The sequence below is a fragment of the Gavia stellata genome, chromosome 16 (genome assembly GCF_030936135.1).
Source record: "Gavia stellata isolate bGavSte3 chromosome 16, bGavSte3.hap2, whole genome shotgun sequence".
NCBI classification, from domain to species: domain Eukaryota; kingdom Metazoa; phylum Chordata; class Aves; order Gaviiformes; family Gaviidae; genus Gavia; species Gavia stellata.
This window is the reverse complement of record NC_082609.1, coordinates 9,223,234-9,236,574: the sequence shown is the minus strand read 5'-3', so window position 1 is coordinate 9,236,574 and position 13,341 is coordinate 9,223,234. Positions and strand designations below refer to the sequence as shown.

Sequence of the window (13,341 nt, the reverse complement as noted above, 5' to 3'; positions counted from 1 at the left end):
TGTTGGTAGTGTTCAAGATGGGATCACCTCAGGTTTTGATAATAAATTCTGACTTTAGGGAACATTTGGGGGACTGGGAGGTACAGAGTCAAATTCCCCTTCTTACCCTACTTGGATCCTGTTGAGAGGCAATGGAGTGGGACCACAAATTGTAGATGGAAATCTGACATCAAAACTTTCTTGGGAGAGTCAATTCCCTCCACCCCCAGATGCTGGCAGCCTGACTGGACAGATTTATTGTGATTTGAGGAAAGGGACAGGGGAAGAGATGCAAGAGATTACAGGCTTCACTTTTCTTGGTCCCACGACTGAAAATTTAAGAGTCAATTTTTCTCACGAGAGCTTCATGGACCATTTAGCTTTTGTTTTTTGGGAGGAAATTAGAATGTCTGTCTCCTAGATACTCACGGGTGTTTTTAAATTGGCAGCTGTTCATGCAGACTAGCCCCTCTGTAAAATGAGCCCAAACAATGTTGCTCGTGGGACTAAATTATAAAAAATCCTTCTTGCTGCAATTAGTAAGAGCACCAGTGTGCTGCCGGGGCCCTCCCAGTGCCCATGGGTGATCTCTGGCTGGTGAAGCTGAGCACGTTCACAGTGGTCCCCTGGGATGGAGGGCTCTGAGCCCCTCTGAGACTTGTCCTAACAAGTGATGTTTCACAGATGAGAGAAAACTGCTCCCATTTATCAGGAAATAGGGGTGAGGTTATCCAGAGCAGCTGGGAAATGTGCACTCCCTCAAATGAATGTGGTCATGCAAGAAAAGCCCCAGCTTTCCTTCTGCTGCTTTTGGGAGCGTTTGGGTGTGCTGTGGAGCCCCTCTTCCCCCAGCTGCTTCTCTGCTCCTCTGCGATGGCCAGATGAGCTGGAGGTCACGGTCTTGCACTGTCCCCAAGTGCCACAGGGGCAGCTGCCCACCGAGAAAGCTGGGTTTTGCCCCACGCCCTCAGCCTGCCTCTCCTGTTGAATACCGTCCGCTCACGTGCAAAGTATGTGACCTCCCTGGTACGGTCTCTCGATGTGGCAAAGCAGAGCCATGCTGCCCTGTAATGTCAGCTCTGCACAGCAGGGCCCTTCCAGGGAGCGGCACAGCGGCATGGGGAGGAGGGTTTTGTTTCAAACAATGATATCATTGACAGGCTGGAGTGGGACCAAGATCACTCCACGTTGGTCATCAGCAGAAACAGTCTCAAGCCATCTGTACATTATGGCACTGAGCCACTCTTCCTTCATTTGGCTTCCTCGCTTGTATTTAAGCTGGCTCCCAAGGCTTTCTGGGGAACAAATCCTGCCAAGAGCAGGCTATTCCATCCTGAGCTGGATGCTGAGCCAGATCTTGAGGAACGACTGATCTTGCCGAAAGCTGGTCGCTGTTGGAAAGGTGTGAGGACTTCTCTAGAACATCTTGAGTGCTCTGGTGTAGCTTACCCTGGCCTCGAACAGCCCCACGCGGCTGCAGCTGTGATCAAAGTTTAGCAAAGGAGAGTGTTCCCATCTAACACCAGCTTTTCCTTTGACTTCATCAGTTCTTCATGCTGATAACTCCTCTAAGGAGGGACTCCATGCCGCCTTTTAGGAAGATGATGTGTGCTAGCAATCTGCCAGCTGCCTGACTGGATCTCAGAAGCCTTTAAATGATGTTATTTTGCATCCAAACTTTTGCAGCTTCATCTTGAGCTGCTGGAGAGGTAGTCACTGAGACACATAATGTAACAGAGAAGAAAGGATCAAATAGTATTGTTTTTTCCAAGCTTTCCTTCTCCAGTGAGGAGGTGAGCTCTGTGCTCCTCTGGAAATGGCGAATCAGGTCCATCAATGCTTTTCAGGGTTGAGCTCCCCTGGAATCAGCCGTTCAGACTGGCAGGGATGCTGTCCTGAAATGGTGGCAGATAAAGGCCACTGCTAAGTTTTTGGGGTACATGCGCCTCACTAATCTCACCTGTTTATTCAACAACAGGTACACATGAGAAGAGGGACAAGACTGGCTGATAACTTTGGTGTACTCTGAGATGGAAAGAAGGCTTCTTTTCTATTTATTTACAGTTTGGTGGAAAACTTGATGCTAGCTAGGAAGTAAGCTGGGCTGGGAATGAGCTTTCACAGGCTCTGAAGTGAGATAGCACCCCAAGGGTGTTGCAAGATGTCCTGTTGTTTTTCCTCTTTCCTCACTGCCCTCCCCACCCCACACCGTGCAACGCACTGTGATAGCCCTTTTCAGCAGTGCTGCAAGAGCCCCACGGCTCCCCTACGTTAAGGCAGGGAAGGGTCTTCAAAAAAGGACTGTTTCAGCTCAGAATAAGAAGCTGGACCATTCATAGGGAGCCTACAATGTAGGGTAGGAGTCAACTGGTGGAGGGAGGCTTGAAAGTCGTAACGTGGCACCACTCAGCCAGATGATGCACGCTTTCAGCTCAGCAGCTGCATAAATATCCCTAAAAATTCAGGCAGACCTCTCAGCTCCTTAATCCACACTAGAAGGGGATAGAGCCCGAGTCTGCAAGTAGGAAGATATGTGCGCACACTGTGTGTTGTATGGCATCATCCTGTGCCCTGAAACCTGGTGTGCCAGGCTCTGGTGCTCAGCATGGCCCGGCTCGGCACTGGGGCTGGGCAGCAGTCAAAGCACTGAGGAGTTTTATGGTAGATGCTGGAGGAGACATAAAATAGCTATTCATAGTGAACGCTTTCCAAGAATAAAGGAGCAGGAAGAAAACATAAGCGCGCTTGTTTGGGAGTGAAACAAGTAGGCTGTGCAAGGCTCAGCTACTGGAAATCCACGGGCTGGTGTCTAATTCTGGCTTTAGTAGCATTGGGCAGACGCATGGTGGTTTAATGTCTACTCTCGAGATGACAGTCTCTAACACAGACCAGATACCTGCCAGGGCGCATTGCTCAAGGCAATTTCCTGCGAGGTAATGCAATCTGTTGATTAAACATTTGTTTCTTGCAGCCTCACGCTGAGTAAGCTACTGCAGTCAGGGAGATGAAGGGAGTTATTTTCTGTGGGATGGTGCTGCTGCGCTTATCTTCAGTTTACAGAGCCGAGATAGCTGAGTGCAGCAATCTCGAGTTCTGATCACTGACAGGATCTAGTGATGAGAATTAACACATCAGAAAGAAACAAAATGAGCTTTCCTGGGCTACAGTGAACTTTGAAAGTGGAGATAAAAGCTGTTGTATTCCCGACATCAAATGCTGTGAAATATAACAGTGGCTTACAGTTTTGTCTGCCACTAAGCCATCGGTGCTTGTTACTGTGTCTGAGTCTTTGGGTGCCGGATGGGGGAAGCACTTTCAAACACACTGATAAGAAGTTGTGTTTCCTGTTGCTCTGGCCTAATTTAATTAGATATCACAAGCACTCAATCCTCTATTCAAACAGAGGCTTTCAAGGTAGATTAGACCTGACTGCCACATACCAAAAACCAAGACAGATGGAAAAATCTTTGGTTTTGCTTCTGATACAGCTTTCTTCATCCAGCCTAAAGAAATCAAGCAAAGAAAAGAAGAAAACTTTTTCTTTCTTGCTTTCTTGCAGGTCATAGTTCAAAAATCTAGTGCATGAAGGGATGCAGGACTGAACTGCAGCTGCAGCGTCACTGGCATCGTGCTGCCCAGGATGCACGTGGCATCCTCGTGGCGTGGCAAGTCTGGTGCTTCGGTGGCCTGACAGCACCGCGGGGTTGCTGCAGAAGTGTGTTTCATAGATGGGGTATATTCTGTGATCCTTCTCCAAATTTTTGGAAGTGAGGCCATTGTTTTAAAAAACTGTTTTAAACCTACATTTTACTGCTGCTGAGATGAACACAGGATATGACCCTCTTGGCTTGGCCTAGATTTTGACTTGCTGTACTTTTTTACATCACTGTTTAGCAAATGCAGATGTTTAAAAAGAAGGGGAAGGCTGCTTCCTCTGGAACCAAATCAAAATGCTTACTCTTCAGTGCACAGGAGCGCCTTTTATAGACTTTTGGTCTGATCCTGGGCTGAAGACAGGGAGAATATTGTCTATATGAGGACGACACAAACAAACTCAAATTGGGGAATCAGCATTTTCCTAGGACAAAGATGTGAATCGGCTTCTGGGCAGAAGTTGAAATGCGGATGCAGATTGGTTTATAATTGTGCTCAGATTGGGGCACTAGAGAGAGTCTGGATTTGAGCTGAGAACTCACTCCAGTGCCCAGATGTGTCCTGAACTGGCCTGCGGTGTGTTGGTACACTGGACTTGGTGCACTGAATCTCATCCCAGTGTATCTGGGGCATGACTTTGCAGTAGTAAAGGAAAACTCCACTCAGAGACTTGCACCCGTTAAGGGAGGATGATGATGTTGAGTTTCCAGGCCATTAGCCGTGGCCTCCCTGGGGACAGCATGTTAACAAGTGCCTCGCAGGCAGAAAGTGCTGATCCAGAGCAGAGTGCAGAGATGCAGTGTAGCTCTCGGTGTCCCCCAAATACCTGTCTCCTGCCTGCCCTCTCTGTGCATTGCAATTGGTTTCGCACTGTAGGTAACAAACAGCGACTGCCCAAAGTCCACAACAGTGGTTCACAGCAACAGGAATATTTATGCTGACTTCAGAAAGAGCTGCATCTAACTGATTTTCTAACACACCTAGGAAACAGAAATCCAGGTCTAAAGAAAGGTCTTATTGTCTTTTTTTTTTTCTTTTTTTTTTCTTTTCTTTCCCCTCCCTGGATCTGCAGAAACCTCTTTGCACCAAACTACACTGAGACTCATTACAGCCAGACTGGACAACCCCAGACCACCTCTCTGATGCACACAGTGAGTACAGAGAGTGCTTTCCCCGCCACGGTGTGCAGGGGAGACTGGGCAGGGAGGCCGGAGAAGCAGGTGACCTTCTTCCTCCAAAGCCTTTCTTTGAGGCCATGGGTCTGCTTTAAGCTGAAGGGGAGGGCAGTCCAACTTTCTGACCTGGGGGTTCCAGCAAGAAAGTGTCTCCATCCCCCAGCAATGGTAAAAACATCTTACTGTTTTGCTCGAGCTCTGATATGAGAGCCCAGGTCAGCCTCCAGCATCACTCCTCTCTCCCTGGGTGCTGGGGAATCATTTATTCCTCATGCTGCTCATCCTCTTGCTTTTAGTTTTGCCACTGGGTACTCCATGCTGGGGACATTCCCAGCCTTTGGGAAAACCAACCCGTGTAAGCTGGCTCCTGTTCAGTAAAAATCCCATGAATAACTGATCTCATGCAGGCCTTGGCTGACTCTCTGCTGCAGTGGCACAAAGATGCGCATTGGTTGCGTTACAAAAATAAGAGATAAAAACCCCATGAGATCATCTTTACTGATACTGCCCCAGGGTGAGGGGAAGGGATGTGATGAATATGTTGGTGTTTCTGCCCCAAAGCCTCCTTGTCCCTGCCAGAGGCTGCCTTTGTCTTGCCAGGAGCCCCCAGACGGGGACTTGCCCACTGCCCGTGGCGTCACCCTCTGCGGGGCTGAAGGCACGTCCTTTGGGGCCTGACCCGGGGCCAGCTGCCATCGATAGGCAGCTCCCGTTACAGGCAGAAAGCTTTGGATCAGCCTTAATGCTGCAGCCATCTGAGTTGTTTCCTTGGGGATTCAAAGCTCTTAATTTTTACTGGCAACAAGGAGCCGTTTGATGCACTTGCACAGGCCACGCATGGCAGCTGAAAGGCCGGATTTCAATGCAGACTCACAGAGATGTAGTTATAATAGTCCACTGCCAAATGCAGTGCAGAGAGAACAATTACCAGAGTATCAGCAGCACTCACATGGGACACAGTGATGCCTAAATATAGCATACGTCCATCCCAAAACTGCATTGCCCACCTTGCTCCCCTCTGCTTTCCAGGACCACTGCTTTTACCACGGGGTCGTGAGGGGCCGGGAGCACTCCAGCGTCATGCTCAGCACATGCCGAGGGCTGCGGTAAGTGCCTGGTGATGCCGGAGCTGCAGGGATGCCTCTGCTTAGCTCCTCAGCATGCTGCCACTCAAGCTCGGCTCCCCAGCAGCCTGGTTGCCTTATTTTGTTCTGGGCAGATAGACCTGTTCTCGAATGCCACCCGGGTCACAGAATCACAGAATCACTAAGGTTGGAAAAGACCTGTAAGATCATCAAGTCCAACCAAAAAAAAAAAAAAAAACCCACCAAAAAAAACCCAAACAAACCACACCACACAACAACAACAAACCACAACACACCAAAAACCAACCCACCCAACACCACACAGCTCCATGCCTATTAAGCTACATCCCACAATGCCACATCCACACGCTCCTTGGTCCTGGGCATAAAAGGGAGCATGTTGGGGGAAATGCAGAAATTTAGGTATCACTAGTAACCATGGCCTCCCAGCCAGCTCCTAAACTCCTTCCCGCTCTGTGCTGGCAACGTGGACTCGTGCAATGAGTGAGTTTAACTCAAGTCCAGTGGAGCAAAAGACTCTCTTGTTAGTGACTTAGGGCTGCATCCCTTACAGAGACAGGGACAGGACTCGCCACGTCCCAGCCCGATACTCTACGCTACTGCAGAAACCAGCTCCTTCTCCCAGTCTCTCACAACTGGCAAGTTTTTGTGTGCATTTTGGGGCAAAGTCTTCAAGTCTGAACTTCCTCCTGGGTTGTCAGCCCCACTCTGCTTTTTCTCTGGGTGGTGCCGGGGTTGCATGTGTTAAGTGTTTAAAACCTTTACTTTGGTATTAATGGACTCTTTGGCAGGAAAAGATGGTCTGTATCCTCAGCAGGAGTAAATTAAATGGCTTGCTGCGACCAAGGAGCTGCATTCGTTTACACCAGCTCAGAGTTTGTTTCCAAAACACCACATGGGCTTTATTGATATTAGTGGTCATCCGCTCTCGAGCGCTGATTGGAAGCTGTGCTGATGGGACCGGCTCCAGCCAGGAAACAGCCCATGCCAAAGCAAACCTGAGACATCTTAAGAGAATGTAGCACAGGCAAAAAAGCCCAGTGAGATAAACAGGACAGTACAGCCACCTGTGGTTTACAATAAATAATCCAAAAGCAAAAGTAGTCACAGGTGTGCCTTGCTTCTGTCAGCCTGCATTTTCCTAGGCTCTGCCTTCCTAGCTGCAGAGGAGGTAGAGATGTCTCCTTGGGGTGCACATGTGGTAGCATTCCTGCACCCCTGAGCTGTCCGCGGTGTGCTGGCAGCTCCTTGACATTGTTTTCTAATTGCCAGGAAGGCACGGGAGCTGAGCACACATGGCTGTTTCCACTCTGAGCCTTCGTAGGGCAGCGTGCTGCCCATCGAGCCACACATCTTCCAGTGGCATCAAACATGGGCGATTTCCATCCCTCCTGGCTATAACATGCTCATTGAGAAAACCAGAACTGTATGGCCATGTGCAAGTCCCAGAGATAACTGTTTTTTTCTGTTGACAAACAAAGTCTTCACGTGTTTTAGGTCAGTTCTGTTAAAGACAATTTTCTTCAATCTGTTGAAAAGCTTCCACTGCCCCTAAAGGAAAAGCTGTACTTTAAAAAATCAGTACTTCTCAGGTTAGCATTGTTGCAGCACATGCTCCAATAGCCCCTTAATTGAATGTCTGAGGCCCATTGAATAGATTTTAATATATGCAAGCTCAGGGATTCCCCCTCTGAACTCAAAATATCCCCATCCTTTTTATTAATGAACTGAATGGCCTGGTAAGGATAGGTGCCTTGCCAGGGTCAGATGGGAACTCAGCAGCAGAAGAAGGATTTGTCTCCGGTTTCTGTGATAGTAATTAACTTTCCTTCTTCTTGCTTCCCATTTCAATAGAGGACTTATCATATTGAGCAGCAATTCCAGCTATATCTTAGAGCCGGTTCCCAACAGCCCAAACCAGCACTTGATCTACAGGTTGGACAACCTGAGGTTGCAGACAGGAGCCTGTGGCTACCAGGGCACCGGGGACGCAGCCGAAGACTGGCTCAGGGACTTCACAACTGGGATGAAACTACCTCGCCAGAGGGTGAGCAGGACTCAAACCAGGTTGATGCATGATGCTCCAAATTTCCCACCTATTCCAAGCCTGAGGAGCCTGCTGTTCTCCAGGAGCATAGCTCAGAAAGTGAAATGAGGGAGACTATTTAAGAGGGTTTGTAGGAAGCTGGTTGCCAAATAGTGGCTGCAGCAGGGATATAAATGAGTGTTGGGGACCGTTGTGTAATGTGAGGAATCTGGGCTGTAGCTGTTCCTGCACAGATTTGTGCATCTGATACATGAACAAATGGGTGGGCTGCGGACAGGCACATGGGCACTTGCTGTAGCTAAAGATACTTGGTTGCTGTAAGTCAATCACATCTGGAGGCTCCTGTGTGTGATGGGGTGGGGTGAATGGCTGGTGAAAAACAAACTGGGAAAAGTAGCCTGTACGTATGTCTTGCGACGAGTTTCTTGGGGGATATTGAGGAAATAACCTGTGTTGCTGCTGCCGCAGGTGAAACGGGAGACTCTGCAGGCTACGAAGTACGTGGAGCTTCTGCTCGTGGCTGATTATGCAGAGGTAAGTAAAGGAATCATGTTTATACAAACTGAGCACCGGGCCCCGAGCAAGCATCCCACCTGCAGCATCTCCTGGGGCAGGGAGGGCAGCTGGAGCTCAACAGTTTTCCTCTTCCCATCCCGACGGTCCTACCCCCCAGCAGACAGGGAGAGCTGTGTCTTGGTCACTTTTGTCCTAGCAACCATGACTCCTTTACTGCCACCATCAGTCACTGTTGGCCAGGGGAGAGATGTTGCAGTTTGGTTGAAGGACTAGGGTTGGGGGTCTGTTCTTGCCTCCCAAGGTACCAGTGGTCAGCCCTGGTTATTGATGGGAGAGACTGCCTTCAGCCTGGGGTGACTTGGGGGTTTCCAGGAATGATGTGCTTATAACTCTGCAGTACATTTAATCTCTAGAGAAGATAACCATGATTATCCTCTGCTCTGAGCCGGTAGCAGATATATAAATAGACATTTTCAAGGCTCCAGATCATAGAATAGGGCTGGAAGAGACCCAGTGAAGTCAGCAATCCCTCCCCCATCCCCAGCCTGGACAGCACACCAGATGTACTTACAGACAGTACAAACCACGCAGTGTTTTGCTGATCATCTAGTCTCCAGCACAGGCAGGAGTCAGGCTGCTTCTATTCATTATTTACAACTTGAAACTCCAATAGTGAAAGCCACGTAGTGCTCTAGGCTATAATTTATTCTGAACAAAACTAAAGAGGCAGAACCTATCTCAGCCTTCTCTATTAGGCAGCAGGATACCAGGGAAACTATGAGAAAACACATTATACCCAGGAACTGCCGTATGTTGTTCACCATTTCATTAGACAAGCTGGGATAGACACCCTTGCAGTGTCGTCATTAACTGCTCCTACTGGGTTTACTGTCTCCCTTGCTAGAAGAAAAGTCCCAGGTTTTGTCGTCTGTTAAACAAAAGTCTGAACATTTTGCAAATTTAATTCCTTGAATCAAACAGTTTGCTAAAATTAACTCGTTAATTGCCAGGTGGTTTAAATAGGCAAATACATTGGATGAGTGAGATGAATCCCCCATTTGCTGGATGAGTGCTATGGCAGCCTTGACCTCCAATATGAAGTCATGTTGCCATATATTTTACCTGCCAAATTTGTCAGTTCTTTGTCAGCTCCTGGCTCTGGGGGCTCTGATAAGTTTGGGTTGCTTCACTGAGTAACTACCACCGCTTGAGTAACACCGCTGCAGTGGGATGCCAGGAATGAATTCTGAATATACATGTATGGGTGGGCTTATAGTCAGACGTACAGTGAAGGGAAGCTTTTGAGCTTCATCTGATGGTTACCTTCTTATTCTCAGAGTAATGTGACTTGTTCTAACACATTTCAGCTCTTCCTAGTTGCCTTTGTGCTGCCTGACGTGTTCATTTTGTTCAGTTTCAGAAGCATCACTTCAACATTGAAGCAACAAGGCTTAAATTAGTGGAGGCTGCTAATTACGTAGATAAGGTGAGACCAGGTTTGCGTGAACAGAGGAAAGTAAAGTCCAAATCATGAATTATGAGAATTAATTGTGACAGAGGAAGACTGCCTTCTTGGGAGAGAGAATAATGTTTCAACAGTTCTCCCCACCTGGGGAGTGGAGAGCATCTGACAAACAATTCTGTTATTGGACATCAGGGGCAGGGTGGGGGAATCTCTATTCCTTACCTTGGAGCCAGCATGAGCATCTTTGTGTTTTAATCTCTGTGTTAACTGTGTTACCTAAACACTGCTTTTTGACTAGGGACTAAGGTATTCACTTCAAATTGTAGAAATCTTGGCAAGTAGAGGTGGAAGAAGCCTGCAGAGGTCATCCTTGCAGTGGTACCCACTGCTGCTGACGTAAATGTCACAGCTTTTCAGATCTACTCCCTTCTTGCTCCCCTTCTCCCCTTAAACTCCTTCCACCGTTCCCTTCAGCCCCCCCTCCGTGAAGACTTGTCCTCTTTGTACTTGACGTGAGCAACAGATTATTTCCTTCCTCTTTTCAGGAATTTTGACATATCTAAAGATAAACATGATCTCAGTCTCCAGTCTTTGTTTTTCTAGATTATCTCTCTGTCATTCATTTAAAAATGAAAGTTGAGCATCTCTAGTTCAGTTGAGTTTAGGTTTGTGGGTGGTGTACATTTCTCTCTGCAGAGCTGCCGCGCTAAGTTGCAATGCATTTCCAGAGAGAACATCTTCTCTGGACAAGTGTATCTGTAGTAGCATTTTGCAGGGTTTATATACAAGATTTAAATGACAGTAAAATAACTTAGTGGTGCTCATTTTGTCACCTCTTTTCTTTCCTGTGTCTTAGTTTTACAGATCCCTGAATATCCGTATTGCCTTGGTGGGCCTGGAGATCTGGAGTAATTGGAATAAATGTGATGTAACTGAGAACCCCTACTCCACCCTGAAGTCCTTTCTGGCCTGGAGTAGCAAGGAGCGGGTGCACAGAAAACATGATAACGCCCAACTAATCACGTAGGTTTATTTCTCCTGAAATAACCTGTTTCTGACCAGTAGTTTGGGTGGATGAGAAATCAGTATGTCAGATTATATCGTTCTAAGATTCAGAGTGACAGATTTATGGAGTGGCTGCTTACCCAGCATTAAGCTCTGGCACCCAGAGCACAATCACCTTAGGAAAAGTGGAGGTCCCAGTCTATGCAGCAGTCTTAATACACAAGCACCAAAGTACACCAGCTTTATTGTGTGTGTGTATCGCAGGCAGCTGCGCATGATCTGTCACAGCTACATGTACTATTTCAAGAAAATCTAAACCATAAGCAAGGCTTGTAAAGGGGAGCTAAGCCCTTTGCAGAAGACATTCATTCTTAACTCATCCTGCTGAGACACGGGGACACGGTGCTGGGAGCTAGCTGATGATCTGTGACTCATCCTACTGATCTCATTAGGGCCGGTAGCTATGGCCAGCAATGCAGACGTCATTGGAAGAAAAATTTGCAGCAACTCTTAGACCTCCTTACCTCTCCCATGGTAGTTCATCCACCAGTAAATAGTGGTGAGTCAGAGGAGAAACCTGTAGGACTGAAATGCAGAGATGCAATGCCTTTTCCCTTGTTTTGTTTCGTTGGGGTTTTTTTTCTGCCCTTTAACATTACCATATTTCATCTTCACCTGGTCATGTCCTGAACACAATTTCCAGGGCTCCCTTTCCAGACATGCTGGCAGGCACAGTGCAGAATTCCAGCTCGCCAGGCAGGAGCTGAGCGTAGCTGCACCTCAGAGGTGTTGTCTAGTCCCTGAATCCCATGCCAGCAAATAGCAGGCTTAAGGTAAATTAAGTATTCATAAACAGTACCCAAGTAAGGATCCATAAATAGTCTTTTCTGTGCTAGCTGCAAAGCTCAGGGGGAGCACTTTTTGGCACCAGACCATTATAAAAAATAAGATGGGCTGGTTGGCCCATGACACAAAGTACTAGTCCAAGAAAAATAGGTCTTAAGGCTTTGTAGCTCTGCTATAATGTCCTGTACTTGAAGACAGTGCTAAAGAAAATGTATTCACCTGTACAAAGCTGTGGACTGCAGGATGCATTTCTCTGCCTTGCCTTCTCAAGTGCCTCAGTGCCATTTCATGGACTTTCTGGGTTGATTTTAGGGGTGTGCCCTTCCAAGGTACCACAGTAGGCTTGGCTCCCGTGATGGCCATGTGCTCTGAGTTCCAGTCAGGAGGAGTAAACATGGTAAGTAATTGCTAATACCTAATATTATGTTTCTTGCCAGCAGTGGATACATAGGATAGATGCCTCCTAAAGCTCACAAAGAGAATATTTCCCATGAAGGCCTCTAGCTCACCTGCTCATAGGCAGGAATACCTTCAGTATTGTTTTCTACATGTACCAATGAGAAGTGCCGCTTACCCCATTGACTCAGAGGTGCACAGGACAGGCTACAGGTAAAATGCTGATGTGCTTCTTTGACCTTGCACAGGATCACTCTGATAACGCCATTGGTGTTGCTGCTACCATTGCCCATGAGATGGGACACAATTTTGGCATGAATCATGATTCAGCTGGCTGCTGTACTACCCCTGCAGAAGATGGAGGCTGCATCATGGCTTCTGCAACTGGGTGAGTTTGTCTTACAGGGTCTCACGGAGAAGTGCAAAGGGCTTTGTTACAAGAGCCTTGGTGGAGTAAGAGCTAGAAATGCAGGCTGAAGGTGGGTCTGTTGCTGCCTGTTGGAGCCAGTGTGTTTATAGAGAAAATACTGCTGGGCCAACCCTGGGTCATGTATCCAGCAGTAGTTTGCTGCTGAACTTACTCCTGCCTGAGATTTGCCTTAGGTGATGTAGGCACCTGGCAGCATTTAGAAGTGGAGCTCTAAACTGTCTGGTAAAAAGGAAAATTTTCCTATCTTCTGTCCTGAGAGACTGTCTCAGGACCTCTCTAACCCCTCATCTCTGCGTTTGCGCTTCCCACTGTGTCCTACCAAATGATCCATCACCCCAAAGCAAGTTCAATGCATACACACACATATCCTTCTGCAAAACCTGGGCTGCCTATTTCCAGCAAGTACAAAGAAATGAGGGGTGACCTTGGCATGTAGAGGTTTACGTGGGTTTCATTTCTGTGTTGCACACAAGATGCATAGACAGATAGTTGATAGGATTTCTAAAACATCTCGTGCAAAAGATAATGTGTGTTACAATGTGGTAAAGAGAGAAAAAAGGATTGCTTCAGGAAAGAACTGATTTTACTTAAAGGCACAGTAATAGAATTGTATTTCTAAGCCAGAAAACGTGAAAACAGATCAACTGCTTGTTGTCTTAAGAACACAGAGCTACAGAAAGCCTGTGTTTAAAAGGGAAGAAATAGCTGGCTTTGAGAGAAAG

General features: G+C 47.4%; 1 protein-coding gene across 1 annotated transcript in view; it reads left to right on the top strand.

Annotated features, from left to right (window-relative positions):
• Positions 1-13,341, top strand: part of ADAM19 (ADAM metallopeptidase domain 19) — a 34,909-nt gene that overhangs the window by 8,077 nt on the left and 13,491 nt on the right. Inside the window, exons 4-11 of the mRNA XM_059825652.1 lie at positions 4,706-4,784; positions 5,838-5,914; positions 7,769-7,961; positions 8,430-8,495; positions 9,892-9,963; positions 10,799-10,965; positions 12,106-12,190; positions 12,438-12,577. Of these exons, the coding sequence (XP_059681635.1) occupies positions 4,706-4,784; positions 5,838-5,914; positions 7,769-7,961; positions 8,430-8,495; positions 9,892-9,963; positions 10,799-10,965; positions 12,106-12,190; positions 12,438-12,577 (879 nt within the window). The remainder of the gene's footprint in view (positions 1-4,705; positions 4,785-5,837; positions 5,915-7,768; positions 7,962-8,429; positions 8,496-9,891; positions 9,964-10,798; positions 10,966-12,105; positions 12,191-12,437; positions 12,578-13,341) is intronic.